Genomic DNA, 20606 nt, shown 5'->3' with positions numbered 1-20606 from the left:
AGATGCATTTACACTTGTCCAGTTTCATCTGGAATGCATCTCAGACCACCTCCTGAAGTGGTCTGAGTGATCAGATTTAAAGGGGCTATATGCGTTTTTCTGAAATTTAAACTCGCGACTGACACCTGTGGCCAAAAAACAGAACTGCTCTCATTTTCTGCTCGCTCTCGCAGCGGTGGTGACGTCACATCCGCAGACAGCGCCGGAAAAGACGACCCGGCAGAAAATAGGAAAAATAGGATACAGGCTTATAGGTGCACCCACTGTGAGCGGACAAGGTGTCAGTATGCTCATGAGGAGATGTTTGAGTCATAAATGGTAAAATAAAAAGGCTATTGTTACGTTTATTTTGGGGAAAAAGTTGCATATAGCCCCTTTAAATCTGCCTCGAAAGCATTTCAGAGGGCATTTACAAACAGGCCCATCAACAGTGCAGTACGCTTCTAGTTACTGTAGATAATATTTTGTCTAGGTGGCAATTGGTTGGTCTAATGAGTTAAAAAAAGAACGTTAGGTTACAGAATTCCTTTGGTGGCCCAATCAAATCTCAAGAATTCCTCTAGTACGATTGTTGAGTGCTGTTTCTGTTCAGGGCACATTCATCCTTTCAAAATGAATGCATTTAAATGGAACAGACATAGAGGTCTTGAGGTGTGTTTTTTGACATGTTATGCTGAGAAGCTGAAAATACAGACGTGATGCAATCCTCCCACTCCATCATGCACAGTTAGTTCAAAGACAACACTACCATATATCAATAAACATTTTTAGATTCTGTCATAGAGGAGGTAAATCCATGGTACACTTTCTTAAGTCATCGACTTACATCCTGCCGTTCGTAGCTGTGCAGAGAGAGAGAGAGTGTGTAAGAGAATATGGGGAAGCCATAACAGACTCCACTGGGACAATGATGACTTCCATCTGTGTTGATGTTGGCTTCTGCTCCTCCCCACCAGCATCCCCCAGCCTCCAAATCTGCACCCCAACAATGTCACACTAATGAACACAGACACAGACAAACTCATTATCTGTCTGCACTTTGTAACCCAAAGGGGAGTCTGTTATTGGAGAACCTCCCCTTTATTTTAGGCCATTTTTAACTCCTTCTTTCTTCCTGGTTTCCCTTTATCTCTTGTGAGTCTCAGTGAGTCTCCCAAAGTTAATGACAACAGTCCATCATAGCAGGAGAATCAGGTACTTTTGAATTGATGTTTTCTCTTTCTAGGCCCACAGTGCAAACGATGGACATCCTAAGATTTGTTTGTGCTAAAGCGAAGTGTTCTACTGTACACCCCCCCCCCCCCCCCCCTCCCTTTTAAGGAGGGTTAACCGCAGTCTGGAATGCAATGACCTAATCCCTCATTGTGTCATGGACAAAAGGAGGAAAATGAATTATGATTCATGCACAACAATGAATTTTGTCCGTTGTCATGGAAATACCAATACATATGGTGATTTCTACCCTTCTGAACATCTTTTATAGGTTATAGCAAGTGACACTTTATATAGTCATTTCATTCGGGAAAATGAGCTTTCGGTTATTCAGCTGCTTTTTGTGTGGGACTGCTGGAAAATTTCTTTGAAGGACCAGTCGAGAATAAAAAGATTCTCCAAAACACATGGAAAACCTTTTGTAGAGGCACAAACCTCCCAACTCCACTGCGTGAATGTGTGTGTAAGTGAGATTGAGTTGTTGTGCATGAATAGTGTTCAAGTGTGTGCATGAATACTCTGCATATCAAGGCGACCAAAAGAGGATATTTGAAGGTTAAATGATTGAATTATTGATTGAGTGCATTTCCCAGGCTAACCTGCACTGGAGTCCCAGTACAATAGACCCTGACTGGGCCAGACGCCTGTTACTACTCAGACTTATCACAGACCGCACAATAACACTATATACTATGTTGTGAGGTGAAATGGTCTGGAAAGGGAGTGTAAAGTTTGGAGCTCATTTTTTAAATATATCTTTATACATAAGCACAGACTTATTGATGAACTAGATGTTGCATGAATGGCTGGAAGTGCACTTTTTTTCCCTTCTAGGTTCAGATAATGCTTCATACAGATTACCAGCTCAGACCAGAGGTGGAACTATGCCTAAAAATACTTGAGTGGCTCTGGTACGGAACGCTGCTTCAGCAAGACTCTTCATACTACAGTTTTTGCCTGGAATTCTGTCCTCCCTCCGGGCTTAGATGCCCCGATGAACCGAAACCATAACAGGCAGTAACACAGCCGTCGTCTTTGTTTAGTTGAGCAGTTTATGGCTTGATGGGACGGAAGGAACTGATAAATAGCACTTCTGTATTTGGGAATCTTTTAGACTGGAAATGACAACCATAGAAGACCCCCCCCCCACACACACACACACACACACACACACTTTTCAACAATGTACAGTACTGTTCAAAAGTTTGGGGTCAGTAAGATTTTTAAAGTTTTTTTTTAACAAATTCTTTTATGCTCACCAAGGCTGCATTTGTTTGAAAAAGTTTTTTTAAATCTTGATTGTGAATTATCACAATTTAAATGAACCTTTTTCTTTTTAATATATTTTAAAATGTAATTTATTTTTGTAATGGCAATCCTAAATTATCAGCATCATTACTCCAGTCTTCACTGTCGCATGAACCTTCAGAAATCATTCTATTATTATTTGTATGCACAATAATATTAAGCAGCACAACTTTTTTCAACTTTAATAATATCACAATATTTGTTACAATATTTTTGTGGAAACCATGATAGATTTTTAGTATTCTTTGATGAATAGAAAGTTCAAAACAAATACAATGTTCTGTCATAAAACTCTTGATGGCACAGGCTAACAGGTCCTTAACTCAACCAGCTTGCAATCACACCATTCTCTATAGAGCACAGCTGATTGGTTCCTGCTGTATCAGTAGCCAATGAGCTCACTGCTCAACCTTCAAATACTGTACTTGGTCAGCATTTCGCTTAGCAGTGCAGCGTGCTTTCAGAAACGCTCCACTTTCCCCAGCTCGACCACCTGTATAGATCTGCTACAGGTAATTAATGTACGCTACATTGTACAACAGCAGCCTGTCTTATTGGCTCACAGCAGCATGTCATGTTTGTGTATATATTGGCAGTAGCAAGTCCCATACTTGCTCCGCATCAGCAGCAATAACCAACAGCAACAGCATAGCAGATCTGCAGAGAACAAATATATCAAAATTTTCATACCCATGCCAAACACTCGAGGGATTTGTAATGACAGAACAGCATTTATCTTATCGTATGTAACATTATAAATGTCTTTACTGTCACTTTTGATTAATTGAATGCGCCCTTGTTTGAAAAAAGTATTAATTTCCTTGACAAAACATATTGACTCTAAACTTCTAAATTGTTACTGTACATACCGTACATACATAGTTGTATTAGTAATACAGGTTGTTGCATTGTTAAATATAGCATTATTAAAAGTTGGTCAGAGAAAACACAAGAAAGGTCAGAGCAGAAGAAGAAAGGAGCAGCCAAGTCTACAGTATGTACACTATTAACCACCCACACAGATGAAGAGTATTTGGGGATTTTGCATGTTCTGGTCTTCATTATTTTTAAAGCCAAGTTGTAATGACTAGCGCTGAGATAAAGTGTCCTCCTCTACCTCAGACGTCAAACACACCCTTCTCAAATGTGTCAGGGGGTCACACTAAAACATTACAGATTCTATTGTAGTTTTGATTACACACATGAACAAAAAACCCAAGGAACCTGAGTAAATACTGAGTTAAGCCAACACACAATCAATTTGACAGTTTTTTTGTTATATACTGTAATGCACTTAAGGGAGAAATTAGCAAATTCAGGCCATGATGAAAAATGCTGTTCAGGCCAGCATAAATAGTCTAAAAAGCATTAACCTGTGCTGTTTATTGGTAAAATCTGAAAGTAGAAGGTCTTGTAGTTACTTACTAAAAGGAGAATGACGTAAAGCGCTCTGCACCAATGAAATCTTTAGAAAACATCTTTTGTACTGTTCTTTCCCGTCTGTTTTAACTTTCCTCATACAGTATATTTCCATGAGCAGTCCTTTTGCGGTGTTTGTAATGTAAATAGTTGTTCATGTTCTGTGTTACTTTTCTACTATATTGAGGTTACCATGGTGATAAAGTGTGCCAGGTGGCAACTGTGAGCATTGTGAACCAAAGGGTCTCTTAAAATGTGTTGTAATTCCCCCCACCTGAAAAGCACTGGAAAATAGCAGTGCTTTCTGTTAACTGAAATGAAAGAAAAAGAAATAAAGACAGACTTTCCATGGGTTACAGGGGGAAAAGGGAAAATGAAAAGCGTTTATATGAGTTTGTCATCAACCATAATTGTTTGCATGCAGCCTGGGAAATGAGGGAGGCTCTGGAGGGCCTGTGTCGTTATGACAACACCAGGTTGTCACATGTGCTGCCAGCGGGGCCCAACCAACCAAGGCCCAAATCAGACAGTCTTAAACACATTGTAACTCACACATGCACGCTCATTTGCGCTTATATACACACACAATCGTTCTTTTAAACAATCCCACTCGCTCACTAATGAGGTTCTCATTGGTTATAGACACCAGGGGCCTAGTGTAGAAAACGTAGCGTAGATTTCATCCTAAAAGTATGTGTATGCACAAAAATGTTCTGATTTTTAAACCCTACATACACAAAAACTCTTATTTCATTGTGATTTTTTTTTCTATAAATCTGCCATCTTGGATGGATTTTTTTCACTGACCTCATTGCAGTGCATTATGGGATTACCTTCTCTGTCCTAGCAATTTAGCCAAACGAAAGTATTTTAGAGGGCAGCATACTGTAATTATGCCACCTACCTTTTGGTACTGTCTTGGCATCAAGGGCTTGTCTGTGATGATGTAAAATGCTGCCTGCGTAGGCAGCACACTAGATTTTGGAACATAATCTCTATTGCAACAAACTAAATGAGTGATAGGCTGTTAAGTGTACCTCTGTATACTACAGCTGTTTTTGTTTAAACACAGACAGAAATTTGTCCGAATGACTTACATTTAATAAGGTGCCCACACTTCTATTGGTGTGCCTCCCGGACCCTGAACTCTTTTTCCAAAACTTGCTGGGCAGCCTTATGATTCTCATCTTTCTGGTCTCTTGCTCATTCTGCTTTCTATTTTGCTGCTAGTTTCCTATTTTTGATTTGTTTGTGTTTCCAAAAATAGCTTTTCTTTTCAGGTTTGTTTGTTTGTCCTTTTCCCTCTTGGCACAGATTGATACTGTAGGCCTTTGATTTATGTCATCCCCAATATCCAATATCAAGGATCTTAGTGCAGTTTGAACTGTTGACCTCTAAGATGCACTTCAGATAAAATGGGTGATGCCTCAGCAGTTTTGATACTATTAGCTTGGATTCATTGGAACCAGTGAAGCTGATATTTTTGTCCTCACATTTCTAAGAAAAGCAGAAATGAACACTGTAATCCAGGAGGCTGAATGATTGAGCTGACCACTTTCTCTGTCTCTCTTTCTCTTTCTCTTTTCCATCCCAAAGCCTCCAGACAACGGGCCTCCTCCCTTGCCGAGCTCCTCTCTTCCTGAAGGTTATTATGAGGAAGCTGTACCGCTAGGCCCTGGGAAAGCACCAGAGTACATCACCTCTAGTAAGGACACTAGAACTATAAAGATCACTTTAAAGTTTTAGAACTATGACAGTACTGTAGTAGCTGTATCTGTGCCCTTAGAAAGACCAGAATATTTGTGCAATTTCAATAAAATCTAACCTGAGTCCCAACTGTATTCTCAGATTATGACTCGGACGCCATGAGCAGTTCATATGAGTCATATGATGAGGAAGAGGAGGATGGGAAGGGGCAGAAGATGCGTCACCAGTGGCCATCCGAGGAGGCCTCCATGGACCTGGTAAAAGACGCACGAATCTGTGCATTCCTGTTGCGAAAGAAACGTTTTGGACAGTGGACCAAACTGCTCTGTGTCATAAAGGACAACAAACTGTTGGTGAGCACACACACACACTCACAGATATGAACACTCACTAGAGAGGAGTGGGGTAAGATGTGCCACCTGTTTTTTTTTTGTTTTTTTTTACATTTCTTTCAGCCATAAAAACTCCTAATTATATTTCAGCAGTCCTATATTTCAGTCTCCTATCAACCAAAAAAAAAAAAAATCTTCCATAAAATAGGGCCAGAGAAATAATATTAAACAAAAGTGGATAAGCCACACAACCTGCCCCACGTTAGGCTAAGAGAACAATTGACAATATTACTAATGTGCAATCCAGATGCAAAATTCAGAATATTTGATTGTAGCGAAACAATTTGGTAGAAGTATTTCCTGCATTTGGAGGAAAAGCTTACTTTAATTTGATATGTTGATGTGGCTTACCCCAAAGCATCTGGCACACTTTACCCCACAGTTACTATTTTATGAAAAAAAGCTTAATTTTATAATTAATGATGAATGTTTAGTCAAAAAACAATTTAATTCTATTTTTAATCCTGAAAAGGTTTGCTTTGCCATAAAATTAATTTTACTTGTCATGTAAAATGGTATATTGAAAAGGTGCCTAAATATATGTTCACATGACAAGAATTATGAGTTTGCTTTATTATAGAGGTGACATAGTTTACCCACTTTCCCATGTCCTCTAATTCTAAGCCATTGTGTTCAGTTTGACTCCGCTTATGTTGTAGAGGGAGGAAAATGTTTATAGCTAATTAGCTTCTCTAATATATGTCTCTCTTTCTCTCAGTGCTACAAGTCCTCTAAAGACCAGACTCCACAGATGGAGCTCCTCCTGACTGGCTGCAGTATCACACACATTCCCAAAGACGGCAAGAAAAAGAAGCATGAACTGAAGATCTTTCATCAGGGAGCTGATGCTCTGGTGCTTGCTGTACAGAGCAAAGAACAGGCCGAAGAGTGGCTAAAGGTAACCAGAGCACAACTCAAACAGTGCTAGACCTCAGCGCGTTATGTGGTTGTAGCTTATTAGAAACCAGCTGTCGACCAGCACGTTTTTATGGTGAACTGCATGGGTATGCTTGTCTTTTCAGCATAGATGTTAAACAAACAAGTAGTAGCAATCCTCAGGTCCAGCTGTTCACTGTTTATGTTCAGTTGGGTGTGTGGGGTTAAAAACAGGTTGCTCTGTGCATACTAAATACAGTACTATGCATAATATTACATCTTGGTTCTCTGCCGGCACAGCAATACATTTTGATATTTTATGTCCGCCTACAGTTCACTCCAATTCCATGTCTCTTATGAGCCTAAGTGTTTCTTGGTGCAAGTTCAAAGGATTTTAATCTTTAACAGCTCTGAAGATTGCACTTGTTGATAGCTTGTTACTTTTGATATCTATTTAATGCTGTTTTCCTCCACATCTGTTTTTCGCAAACATTAAGAAAAGTGCTAGTGAAAGTCTCTGGGCTCTCGTGTGATGGATCTTTGAGTTCATAATCTGAAAGCAACTTTTGCTGCACAAAGATCATCAAAACCAGCTGCAGTCATCGGACGATTGATGGAAATAGCAGTTCCCTCATCGCTGTCCATCACTCTTCTGGTGGCTCTGTTTATAAAGACATCACTTGTTGCAATCATCCCATTTATAAAGACACAAGAAAGAGATTTTCTGAATCCGTTACCATGTTTCCATGTGGTAACAAGCTTCTGTTTATTGATTTGCGGGCAGGAAGGCACATGCAATGAGCTGTACTGCACCTTCAAGTGGGCGTGGACCTCAGACTGTGCAAATATACAGTTCAGGAAAGCAACAACAGCCGTAATTGCTGTTTAGGAAGGGGGCATAGCTCAGCACTGTTTGGTCAGGTGTCGTGTGTACTAAAAACATACTGGAGTAATTGATTTCTGCTTGGGATAAGCAGAAACCACCCTAGCTCGGAGGGCTTTGTTGTATTGTATTTCATTCAGGCACACACTGTACACCCAACAACTCAAGGGTGTGTAGGGACTCATTCCCAGTTTGAAGCACATTCCCTCTAACTTCTAGATCATTAATAATAACCCGGTAAATTATTTATTCCACTGAAACTCTTGAATATTCCACTGTTTTTAATTCTCCTAATTCTTCTAGTGGGCCCATATAAAACCGTTTACAATTGAAGAGGAGCAAAAGTTAATGGCTTAACTCTGCCACATTCTGTACTGTCACTCTGTGCATGAAAGTGCACAGAGGTGGTGGAGAATTTGTGGCATCTGTTTGATTGGGAGAAAAGAAAGTTGACCGACTATTGCAGGGTTCCCATGGGAAATAGAGTAGAATTACAATTAGCTAGGCCTGGAAATATCATGAAAATCTTAAAAGTCTTGGAAAAGTGATAAAATATTTCACTAGTCTAGTTTATACAATATAGCAAATAGAGAATTGCTCTTTGTGAGTGCATTTGCTTAAATTTTTCTTGGATTTTTTTCTTGTTAATGACATTTTTTTCTAAACATGAAATCATTAGACACTAGTAGACATTAGATCATTAATAACGCAGTAAATTATTTATTTCACTGAAACTCCTTTGAATATTCACAAGATGAGGTTGTTTCAGATTGTGGCCGAGTTTTGCTCTGGTTCAGTGGTAACCAGTTTTTAAAAGTGGAAATAAATGGTTTTATATGGGAGCCATTAGATGAAGTATTAAAAATAGTGGAATATAAGGTGATAAGGAAACTTTTTTTAGCCTTTAATGGAATACTTCATGTCTTCAAACAAAATCGAGGATCATTATAGAAGCCTAGAGGCGCCTGTGGTCCGTTAATGCTTTATCCAGTTTGCTAATGATGTATTTGTGGAAAATGTTAGCTTGTTTTTTTCCATAATTAATTTTCAATTCTCTTTTAGTGTTATTTCTTTCCTCGGCACTGTTTTCCTCTTTGTTTCTCTCTCTTCCAGTTTTTATTCGACTAGTTCTCTATTTGATGTAGCTCCTCTGTTCTGATCCTTTGGACAGGCCTGGGGAAATTCCACCTCCTGTCTTTCTTCTTCCCTTCGTTCTTCTTTCTTCTCTCTTTTTTGTCATCTGACTCTCTACTGCCCTGGGCTAGAATGGTAAGAAACGGAGTGGATGTGGTCCCCTGTTAGTTTTTGTTGTATGTATAAATGAACGTGACCACTGTATGATTTTGACCATTTTATTACGCTTTCTGTTGGTTTTCATTTTACTAGCTTCTGAGGTGTGTGTGTTTGTGTGCTAATTGGTATGAAATTGTTCATTCCTGCCCTTAATTAATGCTTGTGCTTATGCATTGGCTTTGCTTCTCATCACTATCTACTGTGGCAATTTTGTATAACGACTCAAAGTTTGTTTGACCTTTGACTTTGTTGGATTTTATACAGTAGTTCTACTTAACTCTTCATATGAAAATATAAATGCTAATGAGGGCACATTAGCACAGCAAAAAAGATTTTTTGACTGAGCGTATCCCAGAAACCCACATCTTTGCAGTTAAAGCCAAAGAGTGAGGCCACAGCCTGCAATTTTCCCGTGAGCCCAATTATGTAAGCCGGTTGCCAAACCCCAACGTGCTGCGTCAAGTTACGATGCTCAGAGGAGCTAAACAAAAAGGATATTTGGTTATATTTTGGTGTTTGGCATGACGGCAGGTTGGGAAAGAGGGTGTGATGGTGTGTAAAGGTGAGCGCCTCTCTTTGTGATGCTCTCTTTATCCGTCTAGTTCACTCGACACCACTGGTTGTGGGGTTTTTGGATGTAACCCCCAGGTAATGTGAGGTCACGCTCTTATGTGGCGGCGAAGAGTCTGTGCAGTCTGGAGATCTCTGGATATCTCATTCACACAGAGCCACTGCACAGCGCATAGACAGCCACGAGAGCAATGACGCATGTAACAGCCTTCCAGCTGCACTTCCAACTGCATGTGACGTGCAGAATCCATTTGAGCGCATGTGCATGGCAGAACGTGGAGGTGGTGGAGAGTTTGTGGTATCTGTTCGACTGGGAGCAAAGAAAGTTTTTGATAGACTATTACAGGGTTCCCATGGGAAATTTGCAGTTTTATTGGCCTGGAAAAATCATGAAAAATTATTTTAAAAAGTTGTAAAAATGGCTCTAGTCTAATTTATTCTAATTTATTATTTGCTAGAAATTTGCTATTTTTATTTTGTAATAATTCTTGGAATATTTATCTTGTTAATGTAAATTGTTCATTGTTTTCTAAAGTTTTCAAGCTTTAACTATTAATATAAAATATATCAGCTAAATTGATCTTTGTGGGAGCAATCTAAAAAAAAAACTAAAAAAAATTATCTTGATCCCAGAAAATTAAATACATTATTAAAAAAGTGTGGGAACCCTGCCAAAAATCATAAAAAATGTATTGTTTTATGTGTGATCGTGCTCAATATGACTTTCTTTGAGAAAGTTATCACATGTGAAGATTTCTGCACGGTTTATTTCTTTATTTACTGTATAACAAGCATCCTCGTTTATTTAAACATGGAGACCAATATTGAATTTCTGCCTGTTGTTTTGCACCTTAACTTTTTTGTTCTGTGGTCTTTTTAAGGTGATGAAGGAAGTCTGCTCCAATGGAAATGGAGTGGTGGACTGTGACGGTGCTGGCTCTGGTTCCCCTGTTCACAAAGCAGAGCTGGAAAAGGTGTGAATTCATAATTTCATAATAAAGGACATTTGTGTGTGTGGATTTACTATGCCTAGAGCGTGCATGCAGGTCTACCTACATGCAGGTATGTGGGTCTGTGTGTTGGTTTGCATGCTTGCCAGCTTCACCACACCTCAGTACCCTTCACAGGCGCCTCTTCTCTGTAATTCTGCACAGTGGCTCTGCTGCCAGGGTATGGAGGGCTATAAAAGCTGCATATGCGCACCAAATTCCATCTAGCCACGGATGTGCGCTGCTGGCAAGGTTAAATAGGTGTGGGAGGAAATGTGATCTTATCATTTTTTAAGAACACATTCTTTAGTATGCAGTATGTGCATAACTGTGACATTATTTTTTGCAGCGTGTGCATGTTGCACTTGTTTGTGTGTGTGTATTGTTTTTATGACAGATCTAAGGGGGTTTACTGTCAAACCTCTTAAACTGGCACAGCATGCATGAGCCTAGTCTAATTATTCACACTTAATGCTGAACAGATGCTCTTTGAGTTTTGTTTGGGTAGAATGTAGAGGTTTAAGTGTATGGGCTTTGTTATTCCATACGCTTTGTTTGTATGTATTCAATTTGGCTGTCTACAAACAAATTGTCATTGAATTTCAAATTGAATGCACTGTTGTTTGTGCTGTTCAGTATCAGTTCTCCTGTCCTGATAAAAGGTGTGCTTTCTCTGTAACTTCAAGTGTATCCAAAATTTGACTCTTGTTTTGCAGAAGCTGTCCTGCGATCGACCCAGTTCAGATGGAGAGCCCTGCCATGAAAATGGCATCACAGATGGCAAAGATCCAGGTGAGTCTTCATGTTCAGTCCTTTTGTTTGGTCCATATCATTGGAGACGACAGAATTTCTCCATGTAAAGGGAGAGTATCTGTGTTATACACTGAAAAATGTGGTAAGGAGCTATTTCTACCTGTCAGGATTATGTTGTGTTTTATGTTAGTTTCAATGCTGTGTGTGTGTTTGTTTCATGTGCTTTAGTTCAGTTTAGTCTTAATTGCATTCTAGTTAGTCTCCTAGGTTGTCGGTTCTCGTCTTTATGCGAGTAGTTGATGTTATGTTACTATATGCCTTTGTCTATGTATTCTCCTCGTGTTCATTAAAACAAGGTAACACACACACACACACACACACACACACACACACACACACACACACACACACACACACACACACACACACACACACACACACACACACACACACACACACGTGTACTGTATATATACATATAATATTTAGGTTGATTCAGGGAAATTTTATTTATAATAATAATAATGATGTAATTAAACATAATGAATAATAATGAAATAATCATGAAACATTTTCAGCATTGTTTTTTTTCAATACAATATATATTTTTTTCAATATCAATAAAACTATGAGTTTATTAGTGTTTTAGTGTTTACTCTTGAAGTGAACTCTAGTCTGAAATTTTGTGGTTCAGAAAACAAACTTGGTAAAAAAAATACAGTACTTTAAAAATCACTAATAAATGTGAAAGATGACTTGAAAGATTCCATTGTTCGACCAATGCCAAAGTCAAGGCAAGGAGACCCTTCTTAAATAATCTAATAGGATTATTTATCTAGTATTTACACCACACAGTCTCAATCTGGGATTAAATTTTTCAGGACATCTGTTTCGGGTCTTTCTTCTTCTTTTTTTCAATTTGAGACTGCCTTGCCTCAGACTTGTTGGTGAAGAATTGCCTAATTTGAGTGGATTCCAAGACTTTTGCATCTGCAAACCCATATGATTGATAGCTCAGCATCACAGCCACAAGCCGCAGTAACTGCTGTGCTGTTTTCACATGAGTTATGGCAGCTGACCTCTGATAAACCTACTGATAAAGTAACTCCTATAATAATTCCTGTAAAAGTGTGAGGTTATCTAAAGGATCACTGGTACACAGATGAAGTTAAATATTTTTTTTCTGACAAAAAAATTAGGGTAGCATTTCTTGGCAGCAGAAACACAAACCATCTCTATCTGATCTCTTCTGTCTGTCTGAAAGCACCTAAGATATTCTTACATCACACCAGCAGCCAACTGCTGCACCTCTTTGATGAAAGCTGGAAGAAAATTTAGAAGAGCCAGGCAGATTAATCAGATTCCAGCTGTTGTAAGTGCTGAGACGCTTTGAAATCATATTAGCCTGATCGCAGGATTTTCCTTCACGATGAAATTAGGAACTATGTCTGTATAGGTCCTTTAAGGGCCAATGGTTTTTGCATCTGTGGCTCTGGGTTTTTTTGCCTCATGCCTGAGGCTGCTGCACAGAGACAGAGAAACTTTAGAGGACTCTGGGTTCAGATGGGCGTAGCATTAATTAAAGGAGTCGCCAACTAAGATGTAATCTTCTTCAGTGGAGCTTGGACCAAATCAGACCTTCTGAAGAGCAAAAGTTTCACTGTCTCTTTATATATTTTTGGTCCTTGTTTGCTGCTTTTCTAGTAAAGACCTTTTGGATGAAGAGAAAAGCCTGTAATTTGTTGTGCTGTACACGTCTTACACATTTAACCCAGTCCAGTGTCCTTTCACTTTCAGTGCTCAAAGCTGTTTTTCTATATTTGTTTTCTTCTAACAATAACCACAGACCACACTCAGATAAAAGCCTCTGAACAACTTGGAGAAAAATGGAATTGGTTTCATGCACTGTTTACTGTTATGGATTTAGATTAGTCTGTAGACATGTGTCCAGTCATTGTCAGTTCAACCCCTTTCTCTCTGGCCTAAATTGGTTACATTTTAAAGTGAACAGATTGCCATTTGTCATTTTCCATAATTCAGTCTTTTTCCCACCAAATCCATCCCACAAACAAAATGTTTTCCAAACCAATCTCTTGTTATAGTTGCAACACCAATGGGTTTCTAGATATTTAGCATATCTGTGTAATATATTACATTATAAAATACCATACATATATTTCAATCTGTGACACTAATTTGCCTTTTTTTGCAGTTAAAGGCAAGAAGAACTCTAAATCAGATCAGAAAGGCACTGTGGGACGTGTGACTGGAAAGAAAATCACTAAAATCATAAGCCTGGGCAAGAAGAAACCATCTACAGATGAACAGACGTCATCAGCAGAGGAGGATGTCCCAACATGTGGTGAGCGGTTGCAATACCATTTTGATATACACTACTATTCAAAAGTTTGACATTGGTTCCCTTTTTTTTCCTCCATTTTTGAAATAAGCCTTATGCTTACCAAGGCTGCATTTATTTGATTAAAAAATACAGTAATATTGTAAAATATTATTACAATTTATAATAACTTTTCATTTTAATATATTTTAAGATATAATTTATGCTTATGATGGCAAAGGTGAATTTTCATAAACCATTACTCCAGTCTTCCAGGATTCTTAGATGAATAGAACTCTGGCACAATGTGCATATTTTGAAACGTTCAAGACAGACGTCTCTACCTGAACCTCACAGCCATTGGCTGCCGCCCTGCATTTTTCACTTCATATTTGCATAAAGTCAAGAATTGCCAAACACTTTCGGCCACTCGCTGCGCTTTTTCCAGTCCACTGTCAATTCACTGTGTGAGTGTAAAGCTCAATTTCCATAGGAATGAATTGAAAATACTTGCTCTGCTCCGCCCGTTCCGTGCCAGTGGACACGCATGCATGCGTTAATCTTCCCCTGCCTGCTGCTGCTTCTGATTGCTTTTAGAGGAAAAAACTGCCCAGAACTGCTGGTCTAGGATCAGGTTTCACCGTAATAATAAAATATTGGCGAAACATATTTGGCAAGCTATCCAGTGTGTATCTGTGTTTGCACTCTGGAGAGTGTCAAAGGTTTCAATTTGCAACGTGTCTTTGCATCGTTGAGCAATTTAGCCTATCACAAACATATCTGTTGATTTCTTGAACACAATGGCCAATCAGAGCCGTTTGTTAGAATCCACTCTTTTAGTTTTTTTGTTTTTGTTCTGCATACTTGCAAATCCTCTCATTAAAACAAACGAAGTGTAGACACAATGTAAATAAATGATTGATTGTGCAGTGTAGACAGCTTCATTGATTTTAACGGAACTTTGTGAGATCACAATTAAAGCTACACTATGTAACTTTTCTGTCCACTAGAGGTCGCCTGTTCAAAACAAAGGCGTAGTTTGATGGCGCCATGTTTGAGCGCAGAATCTTGGGACATGTGTTCTTCACCTCACAGCCAGTGGAAAAGAGTCAGGATAGGACTCGGGCAGAAATCATGTTCATGGATGCGATTATTAACATTACTGTAGTATGAAGCAGAGCAGGACCGAGTGTTGTGGAGCTGAGCAAGGCCGCAGGAGCGATTGAAGAGCGGGACTGTTATTATGGCGTAGTAGCCGGCGCCACTTCTTTTCCAGTCATGAGTATGAAGTAACGTAACTCTGTTTATCATATTAGATATATCTGAGTGTGTTGAAAAGGAAGTTATGGCGCTCGCTCAGCGGCTGCTATGACACTTGTTCACACTGCAGTGAGAGTAAAGCGTTTCTGCTAAATAAAACCGGAAACCGAGGGTAACGGAGATATGACGCAATCGACAGGCGACTCCCTCAAACGCATAGCTCACACGTCCAGGTTCCTTGGTTAAAATAGCAATTTCTCACGATTTACAAATAGTTGGAAACATTTGGGATATTCTAAGTACTCAGCTGAACAAAATATATAACACTGGCCTAGTGTTTTTTGGATATTTTACTGCAAAAATCTTACATAGTTCACCTTTAACTTAAAATGAATGACAGCTTTTTTGTGATTATAAAGGGAGTTCTGCCATGCCAAATTAAACCCCAAAACAACTGCAAAATTTTACATGTTAGTGTATATTCAGTTTGTTCTGAATATACGTTCTGTGAATATTGATTTGGACTAATTTCAGATTTGGTTAAATGTAATCTTTTCCCTAAAAATATTAAAGGGGTGGTAAAACACATTCTTTTGAAGGCTTGACTGTGTTTGTGGGGTGCACTGTAACATGTGTTCATGCTTCGTTTTAAAAAAAATTGCCTTATTTTTCATATATTTGACCTTTATTCTACACTGCTCTGTCCCTCCTTGTAAAACGGTCTGATGCTTTCCGGGTTGTATGAAGCCAGTCCCTCAAAAATACGCGATGGGCTCAGATTGGTTAGCTGGCCCAGTGTGTTGTGATTCGCTAAACGCCTAGTGCACGTATGTCGGAAACGTCACGCCCCTTACCTTTATCGGAGGCTGTGCTTTGGTCAGTGTTAGAAACAACGGCGTCAATAAAACCATACCAATCTGAGCCTGAATCAGACCCAGAACATTTGAGTGAAGATGATCGAGCAGAACCTGTTCAGTCCTCAAGAGTAAAGACTGCGGATCTATAATGATCGCTACTGAATGGCACTTTAACTTTTGTATTTTTAGAACGATTATAGCCAAATATCTGTCACAAGAACTAACCCAAAACAAACACTAAGCACTGGCTTTAACTAGTAAGTTAGCCAAATCACACACAGAACCATGTTTAGCATGCCTGTAGATAAACAATAAATAAAAGCTCTAATCAAAGAATAATTTACACTAATGCCAGGTTCGCTGTTGAGATTTTAACGTTAGTGTTTGTAACGTTAGGTGTTCGTCGGATAACGTTAAGTATGAATGAGCATTTAACAGACTGGTTTGCAGAACAGCGTTGTCATCTGTTTACTTCCTTGCTACAACCTATTACAGGAAAACACATCGATGAAAAATAAATCAGACTTACAGGTTGTGGCCCGTGAACAGCTTCTGTTTGTAAATCCAGCTTTCAGGACAAGCCGTTGTGCATATCCTGTATTGAACTCGCGAAGTTTGTGGAAGTTTGTGTTGTCCTCCGTGAAATGTGCAGCGCGCGCGTCATGCATCCACGCACCGGCAGTGTTTTTTTCACGCAGCTGACGTTGTGCAAATCTGGCATTGAAATCGAAGACGGTGGATGTTCTCCTCCGTGGATGTGCTGCAGGGAGCCCTGCGCGTGCCTGATTCCCCGCTGACTCAAACACACGTGCATATAACATGTTTTATTTTAAACGCTCTGCAACGCACCCCCGTCCCTATGAAGGCTGAACAGAGCAAGTACCCCAGACCTGCAATCCGGATGAAAATAACAGCGTTTCCTTGGCATCGCGGCAACAACACTCCAGCCTGACTATACCACAACAGCGCCGCGATACAAAATGGCCTCACCCCCCCTTATTTCATATTCCCCGGAGGAGGGGTTTATGTAAATATTGGGCCTGGTGATGTCAGCAAAACCTGGGTGAATGTGTAGTAGTCCCTAGCGGCCGTTTGCTGTAGTCCTTAGAAACTGATTTCTTTAAAAGCAAATATCTCCCTTTGCTTTAAACTTTGAACGTTGTAACTTTGCAGATGTTGTTTATGCTCAAGCAGCAACATTACACGTTAGCTAAAGTTAGAATAGTGAAATCGTGGTTTACCACCCCTTTAATGTGAAAAATCAACTGAAAATATAAAATCTTCTGCATGTTTTTTTAAATATTGATCCCCTCCCACCCGTCATCAACAACTTTCCATACTGCTTGTGTGTCTCTTGGCTGTCGTATAAATCTCTCTGCCCAATCTTTCATTAACAGGCTATCTGAACGTGCTGTCCAATAACCGCTGGAGAGAGCGCTGGTGCCAGCTAAAAGACAACCAGCTGTTGCTGCACAAAGACCGGGCAGATCTGAAGACACACATGGCTTCTCTGCCGCTGCGGGGGTGTGAGGTCATTCCAGGGCTGGACTCCAAACATCCCTTTGCCTTCCGTCTGCTGCGCAACGGACAGGAGGTGGCTGTTCTGGAGGTACGGGCCAAGTCCCTTAGCTCTTGCGGGGCAATTAATGTGTCTGAGACAGGACCTCAGGGCAGGGATTAGATGGATGGTTAGGTTGGCTGGCTCTCGTAATGATGTCAGTGCTGTATCATGTGTAGAGTGGATTTGCAGAGATTGCTTAGATTAGTGCTTTATTTGTCTCATATTTCACTGACACTCATTAATTGTGTCTTCCCTCACTCTTTTCCCATCAGGCCTCATCCTCTGAGAGTATGGGAAGGTGGTTGGGGGTCTTGCTGGCCGAAACGGGCTCCACGACAGATCCTGCTGCACTGCACTACGATTACATTGACGTAGAGACCACTGCGAATGTCATTCAACTGGCCAAGCAGTCATTTTGGTGAGAAGCCAGTATTGCTAAAATATTTTTATTAGCATGCTAGTAACTTTTTTTTTAACCTACTATTTTCAACATGTAGAGGTTTAGCATTATTATTTTTAATGTCACATTGTATTGCAGACATTGCTTTACAGCCAAGTGAGTTGAGGTAATAAACATGCTCTCTTAAACGCTCTATCATACAATATAGCTTTGGAAAGTCTGATTTATTTTACTGAACTTGTTCATTTGGAGAGAGTTCATTAATCGAGATATGTTAATTCTCTTTCTAGAGAAATATTGCTGTCATTAATGTATACATTTTATTATAATTACTTATATATCAAATATTTGATATATTTGTACTCTACCATTTAAAAGTTTGGAAAGACTTTTTTTCTACTAAGACATTAAATTGATTAAAAGTGACAGTAAAGACAGTAATGTTACAAAAGTTTTCTATTTCAAATAACTGCTGTGCTGTTATTTTCTTTTTATTCATTAAAGAATCCGGAGCAAATTTTTCATTTTCCACAGAAATATTAAGCAGCACAACTGTTCAACATTAATAATAATAAGAAATGTTTCTTGAGCAGAAATGCCTGCTAAAAATTCAGCTTTGCCATCACAGAAATAAAGTACATTTTAAAATATAATAATAGTTATGTTAAATTGTAATACTATTTCACAATATTACTTTTTCTACTGCATTTTTGATAAAGTAAATGCAGCCTTTAAAAACATAAATTCCTACCGTCCAAACGTTTAAACGGTAGTGTATATTTTAAAATGTATTGCCCCTTTTAATAGAAAGCTACTGTTTCTTAATGCTTTTTAGTATAGCTAGCTTTTTTTTCTTTTTAAATAGTATCTTGACTGTTTGAAGTACTTGACTCATGAGTAAAATTAGAGTTGGAGTTGATAATGAATGCATGTATGTGTTCTCAGTTTCACCAGTAAGCGTGCAGTTTCTCCAAACCCATACCTGGATAACCCGGTCAATGGTTATGCCTGCCCCACAGGGGTCGCTCTGCATTATGATGATGTGCCCTGCATCAATGGATCGGTATGCAACTTCACAAACTTTAAATCCATTAAATTCTCAGCTTCATTTCGGATCCTGCCTAACCCCTCTCCATTCCTGATCCTCCCTAACTAACTCTTATCTTTCTCTTCTAATCACTTTTCTCTTGCTTGCACGCTTGTGATACGGAAGGTACCAGATGCACATTACTCCACCCCAGCTTCAGGGGACCGTCGTTGGAAAGAAGAGTCTCATTATGAGAATACAGATCTTTATGAAAACATGCCCTCCCCCAAACTAGCAGCACGCTACTCTCCCAAAACCAGCCGCCCGTCATCTTCCTCAGGGCATTACAACACACCGCTCTCCACCAAATCTCTGTCCTCTTCTTCCTCTCCCTCAGCTGCTAATACTAAAACTAACCAGGTGACTAACCCAGGCTAACACAGTACAGGGCTTGAGTGAATTGTTCATTCATTCCATGTAAAAAAGTTGCTTGTTCAGGGGAAGTATTATTCTCATTAGTGTTCAATCAGTTCTTACTTACTTCAATCAGCATATTTGTGATATTTCCAGGATTTTTTTTTACCTTTTATACCTTTTTTTCTTATTAAATGTATGCTTCATCTTTCATGAAAAATTCTTAAATGTTATCAATAAATTCTATTAGAATAGTAAGAAAAATAAAGGGCTACTTGTCCGGTTGGGCAAGTAGAATTCTCATTCACTTGCCCCTTCAACAAGCACACAAGTGTTAATGTCGAGCCCTGCAGTATATCTTAAACAGTGGATATCTTTATCGTTTCTATTTTAAGTTAATATTATAAAAAAACATAGAATGAAAATAAACACAGTGCATAGTGCATGCATGCATTTTGGACCACCCAGCTCCAAAAATGACTGCTTTTGATCTATATGATATCTATGTCTGTGTGGCCATGGCCTTGAATGGATTTACTGAGGCCTTAGTTTGCTTTAGGTTCAATTTTATAGGACAGGGATAGAAAAAAGGGTTGCTGCCAGCTATAGTATAACTATAATAAAATGTCCCCTCTGACAACATGTGTGGTTCAATAGATGTGGTTTGCAGAAGAAACCTTTGTGAAAGTATTTGTATGAAGTGGTAATCTTAGAACTAAATTACAAATCACACACTTAAAATGTAACAGGTGTTGACAGCGAAATCAAAGTTCTTATATATCAGTTTGTTAGTAGCCCACATATCAGTTTGACCTTTTTTGTGTGTTCAAAAGCTCATAGTTTCTTTCTTCCAATCAGCTGAAAGGAAAGAAAGGCCTGATCACCAATGGGTTCGCTGCAAAGCAGAAGTTGGACAAGAACCAGCCCAAAAAGGCCAATGGAATTAGCAGCACTCTGCCAGTAAAACGCAACAACTCTAGTAAGAGATTTTAACATATGAGAGCACCTCTGATAGATAATCTTAAAATTATCCCTTCCTTTTTTACAAGTGGACATTCGGCTGAAACTAAACTAAGCAGACATTAAGTCTGCATCCATTATCCTAGCTATTATACCACTAATTTCTTTCAAGGAAAAAGAAGCCACACAGATTTGTGGAGAATGCCGGTATGTGGAAATTGCAGTGCTGTTAGACAGCAGTGGATCTGTTGACATGCTCTTTTGTAAACTCAATCACCCCAAATTCCATTTCAGACAGGCAGTCAGTCAGTCACAGACATCCAGTGGCCATTTACGTGGACTCGCAAATATTTGGATGTTTTACACTGCCTTTTAACCTGCGTTTGT

The 20606-nt window shown here is 39.2% G+C and overlaps 1 protein-coding gene across 2 annotated transcripts in view; it reads left to right on the top strand.

Moving 5' to 3' along the window:
• The window catches only part of afap1 (actin filament associated protein 1), a 62945-nt gene that overhangs the window by 37475 nt on the left and 4864 nt on the right, over positions 1-20606 (top strand). For both annotated transcript variants that reach the window (XM_079845746.1, XM_079845745.1), the window contains exons 4-13: positions 5536-5644; positions 5788-5999; positions 6757-6936; positions 10542-10634; positions 11366-11441; positions 13615-13764; positions 17255-17466; positions 17691-17836; positions 18764-18881; positions 20118-20238. In XM_079845746.1, coding sequence (XP_079701872.1) covers positions 5536-5644; positions 5788-5999; positions 6757-6936; positions 10542-10634; positions 11366-11441; positions 13615-13764; positions 17255-17466; positions 17691-17836; positions 18764-18881; positions 20118-20238 — 1417 coding nt within the window. The remainder of the gene's footprint in view (positions 1-5535; positions 5645-5787; positions 6000-6756; positions 6937-10541; positions 10635-11365; positions 11442-13614; positions 13765-17254; positions 17467-17690; positions 17837-18763; positions 18882-20117; positions 20239-20606) is intronic.

Source organism: Gobio gobio, assembly GCF_949357685.1.
Source record: "Gobio gobio genome assembly, chromosome: 20".
In the NCBI taxonomy this organism is placed as follows: Eukaryota; Metazoa; Chordata; class Actinopteri; order Cypriniformes; family Gobionidae; genus Gobio; species Gobio gobio.
The sequence above is the reverse complement of the archived record's forward strand: the minus strand, read 5'-3'. Positions and strand labels throughout refer to the sequence as shown.